Source organism: Crocodylus porosus, unplaced genomic scaffold, assembly GCF_001723895.1.
Source record: "Crocodylus porosus isolate Cpor-Errol unplaced genomic scaffold, CroPor_comp1, whole genome shotgun sequence".
In the NCBI taxonomy this organism is placed as follows: Eukaryota; Metazoa; Chordata; order Crocodylia; family Crocodylidae; genus Crocodylus; species Crocodylus porosus.
In genome coordinates this window covers 12,542,304-12,555,991 of record NW_017728932.1, presented here as the reverse complement: position 1 = coordinate 12,555,991, position 13,688 = coordinate 12,542,304, and the positions used below count along the sequence as shown (strand labels likewise).

At 39.4% G+C, this 13,688-nt stretch overlaps 1 protein-coding gene across 7 annotated transcripts in view; it reads right to left on the bottom strand.

Annotated features, from left to right (window-relative positions):
* SYNRG (synergin gamma) overlaps positions 1-9,395 on the bottom strand; it is a 49,742-nt gene extending 40,347 nt beyond the window's left edge. For 6 of the 7 annotated variants that reach the window (XM_019545619.1, XM_019545620.1, XM_019545621.1 and 3 more), the window contains exons 1-5: positions 9,357-9,395; positions 8,021-8,139; positions 4,763-4,893; positions 4,288-4,393; positions 3,125-3,236 (exon numbers count right to left, since the gene is read on the bottom strand). In XM_019545619.1, the coding sequence (XP_019401164.1) occupies positions 3,125-3,236; positions 4,288-4,393; positions 4,763-4,893; positions 8,021-8,139; positions 9,357-9,393 (505 nt within the window). In that variant the 5' untranslated portion in view covers positions 9,394-9,395. Of the gene's footprint in view, positions 1-3,124; positions 3,237-4,287; positions 4,394-4,762; positions 4,894-8,020; positions 8,140-9,356 lie in introns of those variants that run through there. The other variant, XM_019545625.1, reaches the window with a different exon arrangement.
* Positions 9,396-13,688: the final 4,293 nt, after the last annotated feature.

Sequence of the window (13,688 nt, the reverse complement as noted above, 5' to 3'; positions counted from 1 at the left end):
AAACACGGGAAACAATGTCTAAAAGTGGCAATTCTTAAAATGTACATAGTGGCTAAAGAGAATCGGGAATATCAACAAAACCATTTGATCAAAAAAGGAGAAGAATATTCACTACACTGTCAACTACAGTACTGATGCACAAGGTAAAATTACACTGCCATTTTCCACTATAAACCTCCTTTTCCAGGTCTTTATAGCATGGATATAAAGGGTTGAAATGTGAGACTTTTACAAGCCCACATTAGTTAATGTAAATTAATATAAACTAGGAGTTGGGTTCTACCCTTATTCTGCCACTGGCTTACTACTACATTTTAGGCCAGTCATTTAACCACTGAGCGTCTGGGCTACTCACTTTCATAAAGCACACTGTTCTAAATAAATAGAAAGTGCTATACAAGTGCAAAGTACATTAAAAAGGTGTGACAGTCACCAGGTTCTTCTTTCAGGACAAGATTTTAAACAAGTAGTGCTTTTGTTTGCCCAAGTTGAGAAAGTTTAAGGTGACCTAACCTTTAGAATAAAACAGCAGTTCCATAGCATAGCATGTTTCTGGACGAAACCAAGAGATAGAACTCTGTCTATATCTATATCTAGAGAGAGTTATATATACACAAGAGAGTTACATATACACATATATACACTGTTTTATATATATAAAACCGTTCACAGAGCATGTGTATCTATAACTCTCTCTCTCTAGATATAGATATAGACAGAGTTCTACCTCATATTATATATCTGTTCACGGAGCATGGCCTATGAAATATATATTTATTTCATAGGCCACGCTCTGTGAAGGCCAGACCCTAAGTCAAATACAACATGTCTTTTGTTGCCTGTATTTACATATATTTTAGCCTAAACAATTATCCCCTCATGGTTCCATTTTGACCCTGCTTAACGGTACAGCTAACACAAACCATTCCAGCAAATCTAATTTTCAGGAAGAAGCAGGTCATGCATTGTTCCACACATAGCATACCTGTACTAGATGGGGCACCTCCAACCCCCTAGCCCGTCTTGTGTCCCCCAACATATGACCAAAGTTTCTAGTTCCATATTATTCAAGCTAACTAAAAGCTGGTCTTTAATTAAAAACCTAGGCATCCAATTTTTACCAGGTCTCATCAAACAGTTTTTTAAGGCAGGCTTCAGTCGTGTATTTTGTAACAATTTTCTGCTTAGCTAAAGGAAAACCTCCACAGGGGTCAAAATGGACGTGCATTAAAACACACAAAAGTCTGCTTTTGAACAAGCTGCCTCAGAAGAAAAAATTAAAGGGGGGGGAGAATTACAAGAGGCTGCAAGCATGCTTTTCAGAAGTGATTCATCGTAATGGCACCACTTCATTTCACAACGTTGTCTGCACTGGTGGATGGTTCCTTAAATGTCCTGACCATTAAGAAATAACACCAAAGTTTCATGGCCATTGGTTCAATGGGGGAAATTCTGTGGAAAGGTAATTTCACAGGAGTAAAACAGTCTGTTTTTTTCAGGGGGGTGGGAGGGAATGACATAATTCTCTTCCATCCATGGACTTCATTTAAACCTTGTATTATGCACTGCTGAATATCAAAACGCTCACATCAGAATTTCAAATCCTATATTTTTAATCATTTGCATCAGGTTATTGAACTACTCTAGACTGTCTGCAGTTTAAAAAAAACAAAACAAAACAAAACCCTGTTTCCCAAGTCTGGATTCTTGTGACTACCTTATTTATCTCAAGGACTTGTTCAAGAACACCATTAATCCCTTTAACCAGACTTTTAAGTTTCAACAGAAAGCTACTGTATATGATATCTTTTGATTTTTTCATTTAATATAATAGTAGTTCATTTGCATCTCTTTCTTACAATGATTTCCAGTTCTCATAATCAACTTAACGTGCCATGACCCAGATGCACTGCAGCGACCTACAAGCTCAGTAAATATGAAACGCACCAGTTGTTATTCTACTATACCACCCAAGAGAACTGGGAACTCTCTATATTCTCAACCTGTTGTTTGAACTTAGGTCTGACTAAAACAGATGTGACAAATCTCATAGGTGCAGACACAGAACAAACTGATTATCCTTTTTTCCACCCTTATCACTGGTTTATCTATCTGGGCTAATCATCTTCGTTCAGATTAATGCTTTCACCTTTTCCTGCTGCTGTAGTAAGATAGTGTTTTGCCAAAGACGGCATAATATTCCTTAACAAAAAAGCTTCATATGTCTTGTGTTGATGTTCTATACAAGTTACTGTAAATCCACGTGTGTCCAGAACAGCCAGGTTTTTTTGGTTTTTTTAAACGTGCCAGTCTGCATTCTGCTCCTAGAACACTTGTGGAAAGGTCACAAGATGTTAAGGTTGACAATGAATCTCCACTCATATGGACACTTTCCTACTGGTTCAACAGTCAGTTGTTCTTAGATGAACTTGCAAGCAATTTCAAGATCTACAAGAAACAGCAGTCACAAAGACGACACAGCGATTATAAATTTAAATTTAAAACTAGCCAAATGAGGCTTCATTTCAAGGAGAACTAAGGACTCAGAAACCTTACAACTATTTTTCCCCCCTATTTGGAGAAAATCTTTTGTATCAAAGTGCTAACAGAGTCATTCCTCAGAAGACAGACTCAAAAAAAAAAAAACTCTTTTAATTTTGCCACACCTAGAAAACTGCATCCGAGTACACTATTATAGAATCCTGAAATAATTTACAAAATGTTTTGATAATGCTTAACACTTACATAGCACTTTCCAACTTCAAAAGCACTCTACAAACACTAATTAGTTCTTTGGTAAAAAAAAAAAAGAAACTCAGCTATCACATTTAGAACAGCAACATACAAAAGGAAGGTAGTGGGTTCTCAGTCTTGGCACTCATTTATGTGAGACTTTACATTAAAGATTTAATTTAAAAATACCAAAATTTTTATAATCTATAAAAACGTAGCTTTCAATCATATACTTTACAATGCATAATGCATCTGCCATGAAACCCCAGCTCACCAAGAAGTCATAGATAAACATTGGTACAGCTGACACCATCAAAATACAAAAATACGTTTCCTCAGACAGGAAGCAGCATAACATTATAGCATTATTTTTAGTTGGAAAATAAAATACCTGGCTTTTTGGGATGTGATGCTGGAGTGGGGTGCATTTTAGCATCTCTGGAAAACCCATCTAAGTTTCCCTTAATGGCTTCCAAAGCATCATCTCGGCTCTTCTCACCTGCCTGAAACATGATATGACAGATACTTTTTAAAACGGAATTGCAGAGTATCCTTTCAACATTCACACCTCTTTATTCTGAAGAAATATATATAAACTAGATTTTTTTTAAACAAATCCTGCTAAGTTCCATGTTCTCCAATAACAATTACTGGAAAGCATAACACAGAAACAGAATTTACTTAAAACAGAATTTGTTCAACAGTCTGCATTATGGCAGCAAAGGTTCTTCTTCCACAGAAATCTTCATGTGCTTTTCAAGGAATGACAAGCGACAACAAGCCTAAACTCTGAAACCCTCTGCTTAACAAGAATAATTTTATTCGCTAAAACTGAAAAACAACTTGAGAGCAGAGTCAACTAACAAATGCACTGAACAACTAATATTGTTATATATTATAGAAAGCTAACTTGTTCCCAAACAACATATATGGGGTTTGATTACTTATTTTTTCCAGGGCGCATCTTCACATTCATTAATGCACTGTACTGTATTAACAAACACATTAGATTAGTACCTGAAATAACAGGTACTAATTTAATGTGCTGTAATTGGCACTACTACGCATTAGCACAGGTGAGCGCTTTGTATGTGACATTTAATGTCAATTAGACTAATCTACTGCATACTAGCAGGGTTTTTGCCAGCTGCGCTAATACACAGCAGAATTAATCCAATGGGCATCAAGTGTCTTGTGTAGATGCACCCCAAGACTGGAGAATTCATTATGCAACGCCAAATTTCTTGTTTTGTTTACACAGCATCAATAGCGTGCAGAGTTAAGTGTATCAGATATTTTCTTTTAGTTGGTCTAATAAAAGATATCAGATTTACCCAAATAGTTAGAAAAATTCTTCTTTGCAAGCTTTCAGGTACATACACCCTTCTTCAAGTATTTTCTAGAAGTTTGATACAAAAGGCTATTGAATTCAGTAACTCAGATTGATTTCAACAGGTTTCAGATTAGGTTAGGAAGTCTATATACATAAGAAGAATTTACTTCTGCCCTAATAAACAAAAGCCATCATTTTTAAAAATGTTACTCAGGGTGTACCTTCGGTTTTACACTGCTTAGGAGTCTCAACTTTTGTTTCTGCTCTTCAAATTGGCGTCGTTTTCTTTCTTCTTCCAAGAATTTTTGCTGGTGCTCAAATCTTTTCCTAGAGCAAAATATCAAACATGCTAATTAAGCAGAGTGATGACAGTTTTTATGCTCACCTTGTCAGAGATCATTTGGGTTTCACATGTCTTCCCTTTTTAATTTAAATTTTCTCGAGCACACTTCTCTCCCGTCTCATGAAATGGGTAAAAAAAACCCCAACCCCAACCAAACAACAACAAAAAAACCCCAACTACGATCCACTGTAAACATATCAGACACAATGGAATGGTCTCCAATAACTTCAAAACCCATTAGGATTCTTTAAAAAAAAACCTTGAAGAAAAGTTATCTAACAGGATGGTAGATATGACACTGAACTAGTTGGCAAATGCCTCCCCAATGCCAGAAGTAGGAAAGCCTCACTTACTGTTGTTCTTCTGCAAATTGTTTCTGCATGTCAGGGGTGTATTGTGGAGCAGCTGGACGCATTCCTAAGAAAGGAGCCTGTCCCATGTAAGGCATTCCAGTTGCTGACATCGGTCCTAGGGGCATGCCACCCTATAACAATAACATAAATCTAATGTGAAGCTCTGATTTTATGTACAGCAGCATAAGTATCTGGTATCTGCACTGTACCAGGCTCGGAACTAACTAGAGACCATGAAATTAGAGCATCACCTCTGTATTTGGGCAATGGATCACCATGGACAGCCTAGATGCTGCAGGAAAAAAGAGATGGTTATTGAGTAGGCGGCACTCTGTCAGTATGGAGCCAATGGCCCTACTTCAGATTTGAGAGCATGCTGGTCTTTTGGAGAAATGAAAAGTCACCATCCAGACTAAGTGATTTAAAAATCCGTGAAAACTCTCTCCAGAGTAAAGTGCCCTGTCCGGCGCAGTCTCCCCTCTTTCCCTCTGACCTCATTATTAACTGTTTTATTCTTTTCTTCCCATCATAAATGATAGTATACGTCTCTGCTGCTTTAAAATATTCAATGCCAGCAGTGCCTGTGTGTTGCACCGGGGGTATAAAATAATTCCTAGACACATAATATGAAAAAAGTTTGTCAATTACTTTGGGAATTCAGCTGGGTGGAAAGAACATGCACATGCAATTATATAATATGACAGATGAGAGAATCAGAGAGAGGTAGGGTTGAAAAGGACCTCCACAGATCAGCTAGTGTTACCCCCCTGCCTGAGGCAGGATCATCCCTATCCAAACCCACGGAGAAAAAAAAATTCCCTAATGTTTTCACTGCCTTGGCAAATATATATAAATCTGGCAGTGTGAAGAAACGTTTTCCTTCTTTAAACATTATGCCAGTATTTTATACTTATTCCAGTAACCAGTTCCAGAACTATTATATTTTCAATTGAAACAAACATTCATCGGTTATTAAGGATTTACATGAAAATACTGGTTACACACACAGATGGTTGTCCAACACATTTTCAATAAGATCACACCAACAACACTTGCTTACAGTTTACTATACTCAGCAAAACTGTTTTCTAAACATAATGTTTATTTAGGTAACTGAAGCGTTTTAGATGTTTATGTTTTAAGCCATCCCACAAACCCAATATTTTATTAGAGATTTAATCTCAACAGCATTAAAACATTCTAGGGTGATGTGGTCCTTCTTAGCCCTAGTGCTCAAGCTTAGAAAGTGTTGCCAGTATAATGAAGAGCAAGGGAAGAAAAACATACCCCTAACCAACATAAATATATTGCAAAACTCTTACTGTAGATGCATATATACTAGCAAAAACAACAACAAAAATCCCACCCCTTTTTGCCAGTATAGTTTCTTCCATGTGGAGTAGTAGTACAAGATGTTAGTCATAAAGAGTTCTGCTGTTATACTCTGCATGCACGCTTGGAGGTTTGCTGGTCTGAGTATACTGGTACAGTTATAACCAGCAAACCCTTCCTAACATAAGTAAGGCCTTAAATGAAGCTCTGCCTATTACCATTAGTGTCACATTCAAGACAAAATAAAGCTAGAGCAGTAAATTGCTTTTATCCTCTTAATCTAGTTTTAACCAGCAACTACAAAAAACATCTTTCCACTGAAGTTTTGGAAGCCTCACTGTCTATTACATTAATCCATTACAAACAAAATAATAAAAAAAATTGTTAAAAGGACTTGCAAAAAACATAATTAAATTCAGTTAAATAAATTCAGTCGTGTACTTTTGATTAAGTGTTGATATAGTTAGTACAGCTAAACCATTGAAGATTTAGCTATAAGGGTGGTGAATGCTAAAGGTCGATACTATTTTCTCCAAAAATAAGCAAAATCAGAGTTTCAAATTCCTCACATTATGGCTTATACCATGCTGTAATCTTACTTCTCAGCAACTGACTACATAAAATGCATTCAGTCTTCACATGTAATGGGAAAAAAAACCCTGAGAGGATTATGAGCAGTTATGTAGAAGGAAAGTTATTACACTATGCAAAAAGAGAGAGAAATTAAAGACAAAACCACAGGGAGAACAACAATTTAAAAAATTGATAAGACAGAGGAAATTAAGCTTAAATAAATTACCAAAATAACTGCTGCTTTTTGAGCAAGGAAAACTTTCATGAATTTATAAACCGCTATATCTCTTTACCGTATTCCACAGATAGCCACTATACATAATGGAGAGAGAAAAAATAAATCAGAACTCATTGCATTTCCCATGACTGCCAATATAATAAACACAACCAATGAAGCTTTCCATAAAGAACTCACTTAAAATATCGCAAAATATACTGCTTTGACAGAAGGCAACTAGATAAGAATAAACACACTGAAAGGGAAGAAGGAAGAATGAAACTAAAGAAAGGTTAAAATGCAAAAAGGAATATGCTGTGTGAGTTCTAGATCATAACAACTACTTAAGGATGCAGCATTACTACTAGTTATTAAACCTTGCTGTAGGCACCATCAGAAATACCTAACAAGAGGGCTTATTTTGCAGCATCTTGCTGACAGGTTTGTTTCCATGACTGCTCAGTGCCTTATTTCTTCCTGAAGGGTCTTCATGTTTAGAACAATAATAAGTACAAGTAGCAAGAGTCCAGGTTGTAATAATATGGAGTAACCAATAATATCAGAGTTATTCTAAATGTTACTAATAGCGTTCTTCCCCCCCTGTACTCTGCTGGTTTTCCTCGCTACAGTGGTGAGTAATACATGCCAAACTCCCACCCTCAATCCTCATTATATTAAATATAGATAACAGCAGTCTTTTCTGCCCAAGTGCAGGGGGGGCTGGACCCAATGATCTTATGTGGTCCCTTCCAGCCCCTAACATCTATAAATCTATGAATTATCCAAATCACAGTGAAACTTGCACAGTTCCATAAACATTACAAAAATTATAAAATATTTTCATGGAGATTGGGCTGCCAATGCCACTTATAAAAATCAGCAGGCTAGGAGTTATATTCCACCTTTTTATTTTCAGATCACATCCTAGAATCACAGAATCACAAAGTTGGAAGGACCCCAAGGGTGTAATCCTGCCGGCGTAATCCCCTGCACAAATGTAGTATAGCTGCAGTTAGACTCAGGATAACAGGGTCCAAGACACTTTCTTGGCAAACATAGGCGGCTGCCAATATACACCCAGAGTCAGGCATCCGCTTCATTTCCCATCTACAGAAGCAAAATGTTAACTCACATACCTGCATGGTCATAGGTCCAGGAGGCATCTGAGAGCCATAATTCATTCCCATCATGCCTGGCATATTGGATTGCATGACGGACACCATTGGAAAACCTTGCTGTTGCATGGGAATCAAACCTAGATAAAACACATTAATACTAATTAAAGTTCCTGATCTGTTTGAAAGCCTTTCCTCAAACAGCACAAGCAGTAACAGACACACAGCATATGGAGATGTTTGCATTTTAAAGAAAGAAATATTATAGGGAATCCTCAGAAATTAGCCAAAGGAACCCTTCACTCATACTAATCATTATTTAAAAGAACCCTGAGGGTTTCTTCCCTTTGATTTTTTTTGGACTATAATTCCCAAAAATAATTGCTCTAAATAGCCAGAGTGACTTGTCCTCATCTGTCTCCAGCACCCTTCTGAAGAGGTTATTCAGATAATAGTCTTTAAAAAGGTGAAGATTTTATATTCTCAGTTGGCTGGACAATTTGCATGTATGCAAGGGTAGTTAATCCAGAAAACTAGTTTATCCTGTCAAAATATCTTTGAATCACAGGTTGATTTAGACAAGCCAGACAGCAGCTTATTAAGTCATTGACTAAAACAAAAGGAATTAACAGGGAGATGTTATAAAATAAAATTACATTATCTTGGCAGACATGGACCAATTCTAGACACATTCACTAGCAGCACTCCTGCAAAATAATTAACTGTACATAATTTTCATTTATAAGAACAACTGCCTCTGGAAACACCAGTGAAACTTTAGCTTGCCATTCTAAAATTAATCAGTGTTTAGCAAATGGAATTTTTTTTATAAAAGTTTCTCTAGCCCTCCTTCATTTGTAAATACAGATTTAAATACAGTAGCATGGAATAAAAAAAAAAAGAGAAAAAAAAGGGGATTAAGGTCAAGGCTTAGGTGTCTTATTAATATTCTGTATTTATGTCATGCCTTTTATCCAAGGATCTCACACCCTTGCAACACCTACAATACAGGTATACCAACTGGTATATTTAAATCCAGAACAAGGAGAACGCAGATTCAGTGACAGATTCAGGACTCCACAGCCCTGCTCTAACCTACTGGAACATCCCCCGCCCCCATAAGATCCAATAAGTTAAATGGGAAAACTGCAAACAAAGATGTATGACTCAGCTTAGCAGTACTATTTAAGAGGGAAAAAGGTAAAAAACATAACCAGCAGGCATGCTTATTCTTCACAATATTACGGTTCAAGAGAGAACACAAAGTTACTGTACATGTGATGCAAGATGTTTAACATTAACTTTCATGCAAAGAAAGGGGCACAAAAGGTGTTCAGCATCTAAAGTTGATTCATACCTTGAGGAGGGCCAATGCTGCCTGCTACAGGGAACATGAAGCTGGAAAAGAAACCAAAAGAACGGGCATGAGTCAACAACTTCATAATTCAATACAGTATTTGAGCAATTATCCAAACATAAGGAATACAAGAACTGTGCCACGTCATCAGTTCCCGCTGTGGTACGATAACCCAAACTGTGCTATTCACCTGCCTGACAAAGTCCACACAAATTGCAGCAAATTAAAGTTAACCAGCGTGGCCTCCTCCTATACAAGGAAATGGACAATTGCTACTGATGGGCATCAGGAAGGATTCTCCTGACTTAATCCTGAAGAGAGCTCCAAAGAGAGGACCAAAATGGTTTTGAGCTATCTACATGACCAATGGAAATGTTGTCAGCATCATTTTGTGTTGGGTCAACAGTGGGTCAATGTCTTGGTACAGGCAAGGCCTTTAAGAACTGTAAAATTAATAAACATCCTCTGCTGGATATACCTGATTCAGCACAATCATTAACTACTTTATAACGTTTTTTCTGCAGAGAAAGAAACTACCCAAGAAATACTATACACTTGCCTTACATTTTTCCCTCTTAAATACTAAGTAGTAGAAGACAGGAGGAAATAGACAATGCACTAGTTTGTGTTTAATTTTCCATGGTATCCAGTTAAAAGAAAAAAAAATAAATGAGGGGATGGGGACAAAAAAAAAAAAAAAAAAAAAAAAAAAAAAAAAAAATCACCAAATGCAACAAGATAAAATTATTCAAAATTCAACTGAAATGATAAATACCAACATCCCCACTTTGAAGCAGAAACATTAGCTCTGCCCAACAGGAAAAAAACCAACCTAGTTTAGGGATACTGCTTGTAAGCAATTCCCAGAGACAGATGTCAGCAATAATTTACCAACCAAGAATTTCTTTCAGCGCCCCATCAACCTCTTGCATCAAAACACTATGCAAAGACAAAGAAGTGGGTAGACATTCAACATCTCTCAGCTCGAGACAGGGTGAGCAAGAGGCCACCTGACAAACTAAAAAAACAAAGCAATGAGAAAAAATGTCATGAGAATCAACTCCTTCTCATGCATAAAAACCTGCACTGATCAGAAGACCGTTCTCCCATGTAAACGTAAGGAAGCTGGATTCATGGCTGCACCCAATCCTCTTACTATGCAGCATGTGTGTATAAGTGAAGAATTCAATCCCAAATACACACTGCATGTTTTCCTCCAGACAACCTCGTTTCTGATTTGAACTCAGGATCCTCTTAGCCCCTCCAATTTTTGTTCTGCCTAACCATCAAGTTACAATTTGCCTTCACCTTTTACAAATCTGAAATGCATACCTGCATCCTACCCAAAACAGACATTACCAGTTTACTTCCATACCAGTCTGCAGGTCTTCTGTTACCTGAAACATCTCCCACAACCCTGCTGAGGCTCTGTTTCAAAGACACAGTCTACCTAACTTAGAAATATGCATTCAGACTGGATTGCTCAAAGGGAATCCAGCCGCGATCTCCTGTGCCCAAAAGCTTATCAGCTTATTCGTGTAGGCCAACGCACATGAAACAACTTTGGTACTTCAGTCCAGGTCTTAACAGACGGATGCTGACAACATAAAACACATACAGCCCTGCTTTAAACAGGCAATCCTGTCTAAAGATTAAGCAGAAGGGCCAAATGACTGAATTCCTTTTTTGCTGCAAGAGAGGGTTCCTTCTGCACTAGGTTTGAGGCGTATTGACAGGACAGTGTGAATTAACTGGATTCCACCTACAGATCAGGGGTGTCAAACTCATCCAGTGTGGGGGCACACATACCAACTCCAGCCTTGTGCATCACATCCGGCATGCACTGGCTCCAGCCTCACGTGAAGCATGTGACACACAAGGCTATTCTGGGACTCGCACCACAAACCACATGTAGGGCCAGTCTGGAGCGTGTGCTACATGTGGCGCTGATGCCAGACCAGCCACGTGTACTCGATCCAGCAAGTTATACCAGTCTGTGGGCCCAATCTGGACTAGATTTAGTATGAGGGTCCAGTCCAGCATGGGCACTGCGTGCAGGGTGTGCCCCAGACTGACCCTGTGCCAGCTCCAACCACATGCAGCGTACTGGGCCTGGGCCAGCATGTGCTGCATGCATGGTGCTGATCTAAGACCCACAGACAGCACTGCAGGCCAAATGCTTGGGCTCTGCAGGCTGGAACCAGTGCACAGGCCATATCTTTTACACCCTTGCTATAGCCTCTGTCCCAAAGGCTGCCAAAATAGCACTTCTTCCCACCATATATAAAATGTATGCGACTAAAAGTATTATGTGCATTTCTGTAAGAAGGATCAGACTGGCAACTAGCACATTGCTCCAAACAAGCTACTCACTTGCAAGTGTGAGGCTTGAAAATGCTGCAGGTTTCAAGTGAACACAAGTTGCTTTATGAATAATGAAAGTAAATTTTATTTGAGGAAAAAAAGCATTTTCAGCTCTCTTTTTATTTGGACAGGGAATGCTTCTATCAAAGTGTCCTCAGTTATTTTAAATTAATCTCCTGTTCCTTCTTGGTGGAAATTCTGGTGACAGAAATAAGGACCTGTTCTAGTTTCACTGAAATGTAATGTAATCTGAACAAGCACGGAGAGGTACCATTGCATGCTGGAAGCAAATAAAGAACAGATGATTAATTATTCATTCCTTTCTAGAGAAGTGGTGATTTATTTATAAGCATCCTAAAAAACTGAAGCTAATTAGAAGCCAACTGTAAGAGCTGGTTAAGTGTGACAAAGTTGGTTTCCCTAATAAAATATTCTGTGTGTGTGTTTAGGCTGCACTGTGCACCTTGTAGAGTCAAAGATTTAGCGTGTGTTTGTCTACTTCTAGGCTGTACAAGAAACTGAAGACTACAGCAGGAATTCTGGGATGGAAAAAAATAAGTGTCTTTTCAATGATGCACAAACAGAGGAGAAAAAAAATGGGTATACACATCCAATTAAAAGCAGATTCACAGATACTCCCTTTTATCAAAAGGAACTTCCGTTAACTGAATTTTCTTCCTCAACAAGGGGCATCGTTTTTTTACAGCAATAATTAACTGTACTAGAATTCATTTATAAAAATGAATTACAATTTACTGATGTGAACGGAGCTTATTCCTAAATAAGATGTTATACCCGATAACACAACTTTTTCAGCTGACAAGAGAATTACTTGCTGAACAAACCAGGTACTTTGTAACCAGGTAAAATATGGAGCTGCCTAATTTCCAGGAGATGCATGCTATAATTAGTAGTCTACAAGGCCCACTGTACTGGCTTGAGACTAAAGGGGAGTTATAAGTAGCTGAAAATCAATTTCTAAAAGCAGCACATGTGATCTATGTGATATAACGGTCCATTTTATAAAATATGCATTACAGCTCTTTACTATCAGGCCTGCCATTGCAGTACTTCCCCTTATTCTACAAAAGGGAACGACATTTATTTGTAGATATTTCTACAGCCCTCGGCAACATCCAACCACCTCGTTCGTACCACCGGCCACTCGTACGTCCAAGGACACCATGCCGTAATGGAGAAAGACACGGATATTCAACGTACTTACTCTCTTACGAGCAGCGGGACGCCAGGTCTGTTAGCAATAGCACACGTAAAAAAAAGCTGCTGCCACGCACACCGGGAAGGTAAAGAGTTCAGCAGCAATGCTATCCCACGCAACTTTCTGAGCAAGTCTTCGACTTCAACCGCAGGGGTGTGACTTCAAGACTGCGCCGTTCAACAACAAATCTCCCCCCACAAAGCGTCCTCGTCTCCGTGACGTGGCGCCAACAGCCGAAGAGGACGGCGCTCTCCCGCATTCAGACATTATCCTGAGGTCTCCCCGCGCCCTCGAGTTTCCAAACGAGCGCGACGACCCGCCTGTCCTCACCTCCACGTCCTCGACTACACGCGGCCATGCGACTCGCCCAGGGGAGCGGCAGCAAGGGAAGTCGCCCTACAGCGGCGACCACGTCGCTCGCAGCAAAGCATCCAAGCCAGAGGCCGCCAGACGCGGACAGCGACCGGATTCGCCGCGTTCCCACCGTCGGGAAATTAAAACGGGAAGAGACGCGGGGAACCAGGTGGGATGAACTGGGCACCTGAACCTGCCTCTCTTGCGCCCCGGCCTTCCCGGGAACACGCACCTGGGGCTTTCCGGGGGCGCACCCGGGCCTTTCAGGCGAAGCTCCGGGAACTTGCAGCCGGGGCCTGAGGGGAAGCATCCGCTCCCCCGCCCAGGAGAGGAAAGCCGAGGGCTGCCCGCCACCCCTTCCCCTCAGCGGACGCTGCGTGCCCACGGCCCGGCCT